Genomic DNA, 13,512 nt, shown 5'->3' on the forward strand with positions numbered 1-13,512 from the left:
CGGAAACGATTCATATCAAGGTTTGAACTCGCGGCTGCGTTAAAGGTTCCGTCGTTCTCAGCTCATTTGAGCACAGTGGTCTAGTAAGTGTGCAGGTGTCTCACGCACCCAGAGTGAAGGCTGAGGCCACTGGTAAAACCCAAAGTGAGCCAGAAGAGCTGGGCTACTCACAGCACTGGCCTCTGATGAGATACGGAGCTTGCGCTACTTCCTTTATTGACAAAGTCTTCCCTATGAGGAAAAACAAACGGCAGCTAAACTAAATAGTATATGTACTGATTGCAGTAGTTGATTTTCTGACGCCGGATTCTTGTCTCATCAGAAGGTGGTGGTGATCAGGCTCTAGCCCATGGTGGCCAGCCTATGCACCACACCTTAAGTAACACTGCAGCACAGCCAAGGCCTGTTCTACAGTAGTGATTGTTACCAAAGTCCTTACGCTCCAAGGCAGAAAAACCACCACGATAAAAATGGCCCATCTGCTACCGCTGCCTTTGCTGCAGAGGGACACCTTTCATACACATCTTCTTTCCCTGTATTTCATGGATCTTCCCAGATTCTCACCTTAACATTATTTGTTTTCTTGATTTCTAGAGACAGAATAAATCCTTTGCTCTGCAGATATGTATGGCAAAGATCTTTTATGGCTGCTGAAACATTTTTATTTTTCTCTCTTGTTTAATTACAGCCCCTTGAATCTAGCAGGTGGGAAGGCAGTGGAACTTTCATCTGGGCCCAGAACCAATGGTTCTGTGTCTGCAGAACCAATGGCAGCACCTGTAAAAGCCGCAGCAAAAGAACAAGTAGCTTCCTTCTTGGAGAACAGATGATCTTGTGGCCACAGTAACTGTTTGTGCTCTGGTTTCAGCTGAGTGACTGCTACCGAGGAGTGGTGTTTGACAGCCTGGAGACACTCTTTGCTCGGAACGCAGCTACCGCTCTCCTCTGCCTGCTGAAGGCCATCGGCAATCGGGAGCACATCTATGTCATCAACATGGCCCAGGATTATGCAGCCATGAAGGCCCAGGAGAAAGCCAAAAATGAGCAAGAAGGTAAGGCCATACCCTCCTGGGCTGTTCTTCCCAAGCCCTATAGGTCTTTCCTTTAAACAGAGCTCTAGGCTTTTTACAGTCCTTCCCTGCTGTGAGCACCCATTAGGCTTATGTGCAGCTACATTTGCCATCTCATTGGTGTCCCACCTCTGCCCTGGAGGGTGGCTGGGAGTTCTTATTTCTACTTTGCATGTGGGGAAATTGAGGCACAAGTGACCTGTTGAGAGATTATAGAACGAAGGATGGAACCCAGCTCTTCTCACCATAGGCATCTTCTTCTTTCCTTCGATATCACATTACATCCCTTCATCTTCTGTGTAATTACAGCCTACCTGAGGGTATCACAGGGCTTCCAGGTGGCCCAGTGGTAAAGAATCCACCTGCCAATGCAGAAGATACAGGAAATTAGTCACTGGGTTGGGACAGTCTCTTGGATGGCAACCCACTCCAATATTCTTGCCTGAAAAATCCTATGGACAGAGGAGGCTAGCTGGCTACAGTCCATGTGGCTGCAAAAAGTCAGACGTGCTCAGTCAGACTGAGCACGGACTGAGAGGACCACGTCACAGGTCCCATCCTTACTCAGGTGACCCATTCATTAGCTTGTCGGTTTTGTCTAAGCCCACTGTGAATCTCCGGTAAGACCAGAGTAAAGCTTGTAACTTTAGGAAACAGTTTCTACATTTTAGCCTATTGTGTACCAGGCACTGCAGCAGACTGTGTACACTTAAAATGTCTTTAAAGGACACTTTGGGTCATTTAGTCCTCACAAAGATTATTGCCCCCATTCTACAGATATGGAAAACAAGTACATACACACATGCACAAAGAAAGTAATGTTAGCTGAAGTTCCAAATTTAGACAGAAGCAGACCCAGCAGATCTTGGCCCCTGAGGGAGAGGACGGCACTACCCCTCAGAGGCAGAATCCTGCTTCAGCCTCAGCTCTGGTCATATCAGTGCCCTTCCTCACTTAGCCTTGCCTCTGTCTTCCAGAACAGTCTGCACCAATCATAATGCTTTTCCTTTTAAGGAAATATTTGCAAACACTGAGCTCTCTTAGTTCATAGTGAAGTGAAAGTCACTCAGTTGTACCCGACTCTTTGCGACCCCATGGACTATGCAGTCCCTGGAATTCTCTAGGCCAGAATACTGGAGTGGGTAGCCTTTCCCTTCTCCAGGGGATCTTCCCAACCCAGGGACTGAAGCAGAACTCAAAGCCTGCTTCCTTTTATTCTCATCCAGAGAAAAATTAGGAAGATTGACCAGGCATCTCTCAGCAATATTTCAACCTCCAGATTCCTAGTTTCCAGAAAACTCATTTCCCCTCAACAATCAACTTTTGAAAGAAAGTATCTCTTTTCATTTTCTCAATTACCTGTAGTTTTCACAGTTGCAATATAGGTCCCTATTCCCTTAATCATTTTAAAAAGTCCTGAGGCAGCGTACAATATTATTATATTAGACTCTAGTTGTTACTGAACATTTATGACTGTGCCAGGCACTGGGCTAGGTGCCTTACATGATTGCTTATTTGATTCCCACAACAGCCCTGTGAAGGAAGAATTATTATTCTGATCTGTTGCTATCCTCTGGTAAGTCTTAGAGACTAAGAACTGAAGATGTAGATCTCTGAGCCCAAAGCTCAAACTTCGGGAAGCATCAGGCAAGAATGTGGTGCCTGTGACGTGTGCAGAAGCAGCCCAGAGCCTTCGTGCCAAGTGTGAACCACACTTCAGGACCTGGAATCTGCAGGGTGTGGAAGTTGACAGTTCTGTCACCTGAGCACTTTGGTGGCTTGTGTTAGTAATGGGTAAAGTCAGTGGGTGGTATATTACTTTCCTATTACTCCTGTAACACACTGTTTCAAACTTGATGACTCACCACAGATTTGTTCTCTGACAGTTCTGGGAGTCAGAAGTCCTAAAACTGAGGTGTCAGCAGAGCCATGTTTCTCTGGAGGCTCTAGGGGAGAATCCTCCTCGCCTTTTCTGGCTCCTAGAGGCCCCCTGCCTTCCTCGGCTCGTGGTTCCTACCTCACAACTCTCTGACCTCTGCCTCATTGTTCCCTCTTCTTCTCTGACCCTGACCCTCCTGCCTGCCTCTTGTGGACCTCTGTGATTATACTGGGCCCACTCAGATAATTCAGGGTAATCGCCCCAACTCAAGATCCTTAATTTAATTACATTTGCAAAGTTCTTTCTGCCATGTAAGGTGACATATTCACAGGGTTCTGGGCACTAGCACGTGGACATCTTTGGGGCCCCGGTTCAGCCTCCCACAGATGGAACCATTGTAGGAACTATGTGAGTGCAGGAAAGCCCATCAGAGATTAGGCAGGCCGCCTGTGGTCCCCGCCGCCTCTCCCTGTCACACACGCACCACAGCCTGCTTAGGCAAGAGCTAAACCACTGGGGTCCCTGCAGCCAACGGTGGTGGGTGAGTTTTTCCCACCTTCCTGTTTGTTCCTTGCAGAGCACAAGCGCAGGGAAGCACAAAAGAGAGAGAAGGAGCGTCTCCAAAACATGGATGAAGAAGAGTATGATGCCTTGACAGAGGAGGAGAAGATAACGTTCAACCGAGAGGTTCAGCAAGCCCTGCGGGAGAGGAAGAGGAGGTCAGTGTCCAGGGCCGGTCAGAAGGGAGGCACTGCCGCTGGGAGCAATTTCCGTCAGGCACACGGCCCATCCTGAAGACCAGGGTCATCGGGGCTGGGAACGAGGCAGCCATGGCCACGGGAGATGTGGGAGGCTGACTTGCTGACAGCAGAAACAGGTATCTTGCACAATCAGGGTGCTGGTTGTTGCAGCCTTCCCAGGTCTCCATTCTCCTGTCCTTCCTTCTTTCTGGGGGACAGATGGGACCCAGGGATAGAGGCTGTAGTGTAAAAAGAGGAGGGGCTTCTGGACCCTGCACTGTCCTGGGCTCCTGCTGGCTCCCCTGAGAGCCACGGCTCATTAGCCTCTGTGCTCACGTGTCCACAGATGGTGACCCAGGGGGCCACTCTTGTGACGTGGGCATGGTGGTTGCCCTCCATAACTTAGCCATTTCTCCTCCTTTCCTGGCCAGCGTCTTGACCTTTGGTGGTGCTGTCCATCCCCTGAGGTCTGACTGCCACTCCCACTTGCCTCTCAGCCTGGGCAGTTCACCAGAGACCCTGGGCAGGCTCCCAGGCCAGTGCTCTCAGCCACCTTCTGTGCCCATGCCTGGGGACCACACGGGACTGACTGAACCCCCTCCATACCACCCATGAGACATGGCCCACGATTTCATGCTGTCTCACATACTGGTGGGCAGTGTCCTGTCCTCAGATCTTCAGACATGCCAAGGGAGGGAGGGGGGTCTACTGCCTACCCCTCCCTAGGATTCCAAATGCTGGTGGGGAGGCAGGATGCTTACCTATAATTTAATCCCCTTTTCTCCTCTCCCCCTACTTCCAGACTCCTCCCACTGGCCCCCAAAGAGCTTTTATGTCCTCTACAGTATCAGTATATATATACACCTACATCTCCTGCATGGTCTACTGTAAACATGCCTGGGCCTCGGGAATCCCAGCTTTGGGATTCCAAAAGAATCGCTTTTTTTTTTTTTTCTCATTCAGGTCATTTACTTTCAGGCATTCATCTCACAGTGGACTTAGAAAATGCAAATCTGATTCTCAGAGCTCAACAGTGACTTGTTTGTAATGCACACACACATGAAGTGATGAAGTAATGATGAGTCAACTTCAGTGAGCAGAGAGCCACAGCAGTCAGAACAACCAGGGATTCCCAGAGATGAAAACAAATGGATTCCGTATCTTCAGAAATGCCATCCCTCCACACTTTGTTTATACGTGGTGCCCAGGCTTGGTGCCCTCTCTGCCGTTAGCAGCAGGGCAGACACGGCTGAATCCATAGCTGGAAAGGAAAGGAAAGAGAGAGAAGGAGAGGAACGTGGCCTTCAGCTCTAGCACCATGGCTCCAAGTGGGCCACAGTGAGGACCACTGTGAAAAACATCATTTCTTCTTGTCTAAACCTCGGACATGAGTGTAGAAAGCTGGGCCTCATCTGTACTGATATCAGAGCAATCTTTGAAAGTTGTTTTTTAAGGGTGATAACATCCAGCTTATTTACAGCCCTTCCCTCACTCTCCTGTGAAAGGAGACTGGAGTAGAATTAAAGATCAATTGAGAATTCCTCTTAGTTGAGCTTCAGTTATCAGTTTTACTAAATGACGATTCAAAGGTAGATGTGAGCCATTCTTTCCTCCTTTCTTTCCTTCTTTTCTTCTCTTCCTTCCATCTTCCTTCCTTCCTATAATATCCAGCTTTCTTTTGTTCTTTCCTTGTTTTTATGCTCAAGAAAGCTCTGCACCATGTTCCCCCCACGAGGTGATCTCAGCAGGGGAGGGGCTCGGGCAGGACCCTCTGAACTCTTGTTTTCTCTGCCTGACTTAATGAAGGGAGCTGGAGAGACTGGCAAAGGAGATGCAGGAAAAGAAGCTACAGCAGGAACTTGAGCGACAGAAGGAAGAAGATGAGCTAAAACGGAAGAATAAAAAGCCAAAGCAGGGACCCGTAAAGGAGGAGCCGTCCACGAAGAAAACTCAGATACCAAGCCGGCAGGTAGCAACCCTCCCTCACCCCTCAGCGGCAGGCAGGTGCAGAATGGTCCACCACCACAGCCAGCATATCAGCCCAGCACATTTCCCCGCCAGAAAGCTGGCCTAGGACTGTGTAGACTCTGTGGTGGAGCAAAAGGCAGGGGGAGAGGGATCAGCATTTTCTGAGCACTGACCGTGTGTCCTGTGCTTTCTTGTGCTTCCCATAATTCTGTCCTGTTACATCCTGTCCTTCCTCAGAGGTCCAGAGACATGAACCCCATCCAGAATTTAACAGGATGAGCTGTGACAGTTGTGTGTGTGCACAGATCTGGCTCCTCCTGCTGTCTCCTGCAGCTCCCTGGATGGGGTTAAATAGACTGGTGGTGAAGGCTGTTTCCAGTGAGCCACCAAGTCAGTGTGTTCAACCAGGAGCTGATCCGTGACCGCAGTCAAGGGAGATGCTCCAGCATAAGCCGTCCTTGTGATTGTCAGTCTGCCTGTCACGTCTCTGCCCACTGATACACGGTACCCAGTCTTGGTGCAGACTGGCCAGAACAACGTCCAGGGTGGCACTGGTGGCCGAGGGGTGTGGCGAGCTGGGCTGCACAGTGGCCGCTCCAGCCCTGAGAGTGCTGAGGATTAAACTAAAGCCAGACTCCCAGACAAGGTGCAGGCTGGTCCCAGGAGGCAGATGGAAGAGCAGAGGGATCAGTGTCCAGGAGTCCCCATCAGGCAGAGCTCAGGCAGAAGCAGGTCTGAGCACTTAAAACTTAGGCACCAAAACAAGGGTAAGAAAGAGGCTCCTGCAGCCTTCCAAGTGCAAGTCCTTCCTTCAGCAGGCGCTTCTTCTACACTCAGTCCACTTCCACTTGGAACAGGATATCTAGGCAGAACTCTGTAGATGGGAACTACAGCAGGCACCCAGCCCTCCCCTCCCCCCCACAAATAAGGCTATCCGCCCACTCCGGGAGACAGTGATGTCAGTATTGTTGTGTCAGCTCTCTCCAGGCTGTAGAGACGGACATATAGCGGGGGAGCTGATGCAGTGCAGAGACGGGATAACTAGCCTGGGCCTCTCATGCCTCCACACCTGAGCTTAGGCAAGAGAAGAATGTCACTGAGCTGAACTGGACTGTCTGTCCTCAAAGAATGACCCCCAAACCTGTGAAGCCGCCTGGAGGGTTTCATCAGGAGGGGAGAAAGTCAGAACCCACAAAGCAAGTTTAAAAGGGTTTCATCAGGAGGGGAGAAAGTCAGAACCCACAAAGCAGTAAGAAAAAGACTAAGGTTGGTTTCTCTCTGCAAGGTTCATTAGATAACATACAGGTTTGTTTAAGAGACTAGAGTGTAGCCAGATTCTGAAACCCTGTCTGTCCCCAGCAGCACTGATTAATCTGTATACATAATCTGTATAATTTTAATAACTTGGCACTACGAGACTTTTTACTGTGTGACAGACACTGTTATAAGCTTTTTACATGTACTCACACGTTTAATCTTCAGTGGTCCTCTGGGGTAGTTATTAATATTACTGTCAACATGATACAGATGGGCCAGAGATGTGGATTGCTCACCCATGGTCACACAGCTAACAATTGTGAGACCAGGTTTGGACCACTAAACTCAGTGGCCTCTCTGGAGGAAAGGCTCTTCTTGAGCATCTTTTCCTGTTGATCCTTCAGAGCAGCAGCTCTCAACCAGGAGTGGCATTATAGCTGCTGTGCATAATGCCCGGCCCCAGCCAGCTCTATGGCAAGGAAGGACCACAGAGCCAGTCTTCTGAGAAAGGCCCCCACAAAATCTATAGGCACAGCCCTGGTGTGTGTATCAGGGGCTGGAATCCTATGAGGCCATCTTACAAAGCAGAAACGCCCTCTTTCTCCTTCTTTTGCGATTTGCTCTCCCTGAAAGAACTGTTTTAAGAATGTTTTATGTGTTTTTGCCTTCTAGATTCTTACTTTTTCCAAACTAGAGGTGAAGATTGACGCAGTAGAAAGAAAAGTGTCCGTCAGAGAGCAGGTAGTTGTGGAGAAGGAAGAATGAAATAAGAGGAAGAGGAACCTCCTGTCAGATATCAACACACTTTGGTTTCCTCTTGTCCAGGAGCAAGAAGACAGCGAGGGGGACCTCCCGAAGGACACTGACAAGAACATGGCCCAGAAGTTTAAGACCTTCGAGCTGACCCTGAAGGACATCCAGAGCATCCTCACGTACTGGGACCGGAAGCAGGGAGTTCTGCTGCATCACATCGGCGCTGAGGACATGAGCCACGAGGAAGGCACCGACCAGCGCCAGGTTCCCTCCGGTGGACGCCGAGGCCGCAAGGACCGGGAGCGGGAGCGCGCGGAGAAGGAGCGAGCCGAGAGGGAGCGCCTGGAGCGGGAGAGGGCGGAGAAGGAGCGGCTGGAGAAGCTCCGCGCCCAGGAGGAGCGCAGCGACGGGGGCGAGGGCGAGGAGGAGGACCACGAGGGGAAGAAGGATCTGGGTGTGCCGTTCATAAGCATCCAGACGCCTGACTCCGAAGGCTCGAGCTGGAAGCAGGCCCTGGAAAATGAGAGGCTTCCTAAAGGGGAGCAGGTACAGACTCTCCTCCAAGACAGAGATGTACCGATCAGGTAGCCAGGTAGCCGTACAGAGCTAGTCCTTGTAAATGTGTTTTCAACACAAAATCCAGATCCCCTTAATTCCATTCATCTCTGATGTCCCTTTGTTTATAAAACAAAAATGGCTAAAAGGACCTTTTTCTATGTGATGAAATATCCATAGGAAGTTCCACAGATCTAAACTATTCCATCTAACGTTATAAAAAGCCACTCATAAAATTAATTTTAGTATTGACAATACTGTGTTATGGGTTGGCAAGGCAGGTATACTTTGGGGGTGATGCGAATGGCTCAACTATTCTAAAATTTCTTTCCCATAAGCTTCCCACCATGACAGAAACTATACGACCAGACAGCTTCTTGTACCTAGAAACAAAAGCATCATATTCAGAAACCCCTTTGGCAGTGATATGGAGGGGATGGTTATTATAATCTTTCATCCCGGGACAAACTTTTTTGGTGAAACACCAAAAACAAATATTTGAGGCTACAGGTCATACAGTCTCTGTCCCAAACCCCCACCCCCAACAATGGATATGACTGGACATGACTCTGTTCAGATACAGCTTGATTTACAAAAGCAAGTAGCAAGCCAGATTTGAGCAGGGGGCCGCAGTCTACCCACTGGTTTAGTTTAGTATTTATCAGAAACTAGATGCAACCTTAAAAGTAGAGAGCAGAGCCTGAGAGGAACCATGAGTTAGACTTGCTTAAAGACCTTCCTGCCTCTATTAATTTAATAGAGGATTAAAGTTATTCATCCATTTTCTCACAGATATTCTGAATCCTGGGAGTTAACTCTAGCTACATGTTAGTCAGGAAGTGTCTTCAACTTTCTGACCCAGAGAATTAGCAACACCTGATTGCATGAAGATAGTTACTTGCTTGAGCTAATAGCCTGTTTGGTCCACTCAGGTGGCCTCATGGTTGTGATGACAACAATTAATCAAGGGATAGCATCCTTTTTCTGAGGGTTTTACAAGCTGAGGAGGAAATTGCTACCAGATTTTCAAGCCATCTGCTCTGGATGGCTCGCATTCATTATATATCAGAGTAGAATGGGAAATGCTGCAGGAATAAGTTGCCTCTCTAAAGTTTCTTTTTTAACTTCTCTCTTCATTCCCATCTTTCACCCCATTCCCAGAACCTTGATGTGCTTTTTTTTCCCTTTGCTGTATGTGACCTGCTCTAGCACTAACTCTCTTTTACCTTTGAAAAGAAAGAACACTTAAAGGTAGAAGAGATATTAACAGGGGATCTGAAAATAAATGAAACAGCTCTATACTGTAGACATCAGAATGTTAAGAGATGGTCTCTTTAAACAGAGGTTTGAGTCCCAGCTGTGTGCTAGGCCATGTGCTATATCACCCTAGTTCCAGTCCTAATGAACTTTGCAGTCCAGTTGCAGAGAGAGACCATCAAGCAATCATAATAAAGTGACAAAGGTTATGATAAGAGAGGGAGCCTGAAGCCCATAGCAAGAGCCCCAGCTGGGTCTGGAGGTGTGGGGTCTGGAAGGACCTGCAGAGCTGTGTCAGAGGCCCTTTACACGCCATCCCTGACACATGCCTATATCAGGGCATCTCCTGAGAAAGGTGAGAGAAAGGGGGTAGGGCCCCACCATCCTGTGCTCTTTCAGGGAGGCCGTTAGGGGTAGCCTGCCCTCTACACCAGAGATTAATCTTGATATTTTCCTTTAGATCCTAGACATCTTGGGCCTGGGTTCCTCTGGACCACCTATCCCACCACCTGCTTTGTTCTCAATCATCTCCTACCCTGTGAAGCGACAGCCTTTGACCATGACAGAAATCCTGAAGCATTTCGTGTTTGTAACCCCACCCTCTGAAGAGCTTTCCCTGATGGAGGAGAAAAGAGAAGTGGAAGCAGAAACAGAGTTTTCAGCCACTCCGGGCTCCTCAAAGGTAAAGGGAGAAACTTATCCTCCTGACCTTGGGCCTTCACATGGGCCCTCCACGTGGCCAAAAATTGAGCCCGAGGTTGATGTCAAGTTCACTGGGGTGTTTGCCTCCACTCACTTGGGATTCCACCCGAGCCTTCCTAAGCTGCACCATCCCTTGGTCTGACTCTTCCTGTGCCCCCAAGAAGAGACTAAAAATAACACTTGTTGATTTGCTCTAAAGCTCATTTGCAAAAAAAAAAAAAAAGTGAAACTAGCTCTTTTAAAAAGGTAGCAAAATGTATTATGAAGCTAAGGTAATTCACACAGTGCAGAAGAATACAAGAATCAACAGACACAAGGAAACACACACCATTAGAGAAAGAAAAGATTATTAAGAAATTATATGGGGAAGATTGGATATTTTGGATAAAGTTGCTTTTTATCTCCTTGCCTGACACAGTGCAGTAAAAGTAATTCCACCTAGATTAAAAGGATAAGTGTTCAAAATGAAATCATGTAAAAGTAGAAAATTTATTTTTACATATACAGTTAATAGAATAAATAAAGAAAAATAGATTTGACTAGTAATATGAAGAATGCAGGGATATTAAAAATTACAGAGGGGCTTTTTATTTCCAGAGGAGTAGTTCAGTTCAGTTGCTCAGTCATGTCCAACTCTTTGTGACCCCATGGACTGCAGCACGCCAGGCTTCCCTGTTCATCACCAACTCTCAAAGCCTACTCAAACTCATGTCCATGGCATTGGTGATGCCATCCGACCATCTCATCCTCTGTCGTCCCCTTCTCTTCCTGCCTTCAATCTTTCCCAGCATTCGGGTCTTTTCCAATGAGTTGGTTTTTCACATCATGTGGCCAAAGAGGAGTATGGGGGCCAAAACTTGAATCATCTCCTAGCCTTCTTCCTATAAACCATGCATGTTAGCAAAAAACAAAATCAGCAGCAAATAAAGTTATCTATAGGCCCTGCTTACACCTCAATTAGGTAACAGAGAGCCCCAAACTTCAGTTTGGTAAGTAAATAGACAATCAATATCAGGTATCAGCACTGGTGGGCAGGCCTTACCTGGGCAGAGTCCAATAAGAAGGTAAAAAAGAAAATATTGCCACCATCAGAGGTAACTATTACACCAACCTCTTTTCTGAAAATTGAACCTTAAAGGGAAAGAGTTTAGCTTTCTTTGACTTACAGTTTTAGGAGGAACTCAAGCTCATCTCCAGTACATGAAGGAAAGCTCTTCTTTCTAGGAGAATGACAGCTGAAATTATAGAAAGAATGGTAGAATTAGAAAGGCACCATTCTGATATCCCCAATGACGTACTTGATTAAGGAGTGCCAGGGGATTCCTAGAGTGCTGGTTTGTTGGAGAACAGGACACTCGCTCTGAGCCAGAGCATCGTCCCACGGGTGGCTGGCTGGCTGCAGAGAGGGAAGTCCGCTTTGCCATGGCCAAGATCTGCGAGCATCACTGCAGCCACACAGACACCCTTTGCATCTATAATCGTGAGTCTGCCTGACATCATTTGTCTCCCACTGTGACCAAGTATGGTGTGCACAGCATCCTCTCTGAATCTAATCGAGTTTTTAAATCTTTTTTTCAGCTTACATGAAATACAGGAAATAAGTTAAGTTTTAAGTGATACTCTGAGAACAGTCAAAAGATTTACAGACTATGGAATATTCTGTCATGATACAGATTTGGTCTATGAAAAAAATCAGTGTGATTGGGAAGAAATTAGAAATCTAGATTTAAAAAATTACTAAAGAAACACAACAACAAAATACAGTATGGGAACCCACTGCAGACCAGCTTCAAGCTTTCTCTGGAGCTTTGGCCTCCTTTCAGGGAATGGGGTGCCAGGGAAAGACCTAGACTCCTCTCCACACTTCTCTCCTACAGTGGTGTCATAGTCTGGGCCCTGCCATTCTCAGCAGTCACCAGCATCTTGAACCTGGTGAGGTCACCCCAGACCGCCGGCGGCGAGGTCACCCCAAACCACAGGCAATGTCATGGGCATTCCTGTCTCCTGCTTCTGTGATCGTAGGATGATTGTTTAAGACCCTGTGCTCATTTTCAATTTAAGACCCAGGAGGAGCAAACCACCTCATCTAAAGGGAGCAAACAGAAAACGAAAGAAAAAGAGAAAGAAAAAACAGATCAGCTGCGTGAGACTCAGAAGGAGAAACGTCGAATGGCCTTCAACAGGAAGGGCCTTTCTGCAGGAACTTCCGGAACTGTTGCTCCGCTATCAGACATAGAGCAAAACAACTTATCTGGGCAGCATTCCCAGGAGAAATTCACCAGGTGGGCCTTGGAGCCAGCTAGGGAGGGGAAGGCTGAAGCTCCAAATGAGGGTGTGGCTGTCACAGCCTCAGATGGGAACCGGGTTGTCCTGACTGTTACGGACCTCTGTGGCGGTCAAGGACCGCCATGCCTAACCGCAGCAGGATCGGACTTCTCCCAGGCAACAGTCCTGGCTTCTCTTGGCCCAGAGGAAGCATCCTAACAGTAAAAGCCTGTGTGGTCATTTTCAGGCTGAATCATTTCCGGTGGATTGTGCCTGCCAACGGTGAGGTGACATTGCGCGTGCACTTCTCTTCGAACGATCTTGGGATCTTTGACCAAACATTTAACTTTGAGATCCTTGGAACTCACCGCCAGTACCAGCTTTACTGCCGAGGTGTCTGCACTTACCCATACATTTGCCAGGACCCAAAGTAAGTGTATTTTGTCCTTAAAGAAAAGATTGGCAGATACATTTTTGTTTTCCCGCATGGAACTTTGAACGAGGTGTGTCTTAATAGAAATGTGGAACCAGGGCAGCATCCCAGGCCCTCTTGTACTGGGCTCCAGAGCCATGGGCATTGATTGAGTCACAGAAATGACACGGTACCATGTAGCTGAAATAGAATGCTGGCAGATGTGAAGGGCAAGGGGATATCTTCCTGTGGCAAGTTAGTTTATTTAACTATTAAGCAAATGTAAACATTTTATATTTGCTGTAGGACTTTTATCCTGTAACCTCAGTATATGTATGTATCTCCACAGGCAGATTTTTTTCCTGAGTACCAAACACTGAGCCCCTTATGCACCACATAAAGGCCCCTGGCTTGAGTAAGCCAGGGGACTTTTTATAGCTTGTACACCAAGAAGAGTTTTTTTGCAATTCTCACCAAGGGGCCACATCGGACAGGGAGCTCAGAAGCTGGTTAAGATCCACCAGAACTAGGCTTCCTTAGGGTTGGTTTCTCAGGGCTTTTTCTAGCTAGGCACACTAGAACAGGAAGTCCAGCTCAGTTTCATCATCAGCCCCATTATGAAAGACACTCCTGGGAATATTTTTTTCTCAGGTT

General features: G+C 47.6%; 1 protein-coding gene across 1 annotated transcript in view; it reads left to right on the forward strand.

Moving 5' to 3' along the window:
- Positions 1-13,512, forward strand: part of HYDIN (HYDIN axonemal central pair apparatus protein) — a 348,507-nt gene that overhangs the window by 269,042 nt on the left and 65,953 nt on the right. Inside the window, 7 exon segments of the mRNA XM_043899028.1 lie at positions 869-1,052; positions 3,527-3,668; positions 5,496-5,658; positions 7,587-8,213; positions 9,940-10,161; positions 12,243-12,463; positions 12,694-12,876. Coding sequence (XP_043754963.1) covers positions 869-1,052; positions 3,527-3,668; positions 5,496-5,658; positions 7,587-8,213; positions 9,940-10,161; positions 12,243-12,463; positions 12,694-12,876 — 1,742 coding nt within the window.

Source organism: Cervus elaphus, chromosome 4 (genome assembly GCF_910594005.1).
Source record: "Cervus elaphus chromosome 4, mCerEla1.1, whole genome shotgun sequence".
Taxonomy (NCBI): Eukaryota; Metazoa; Chordata; class Mammalia; order Artiodactyla; family Cervidae; genus Cervus; species Cervus elaphus.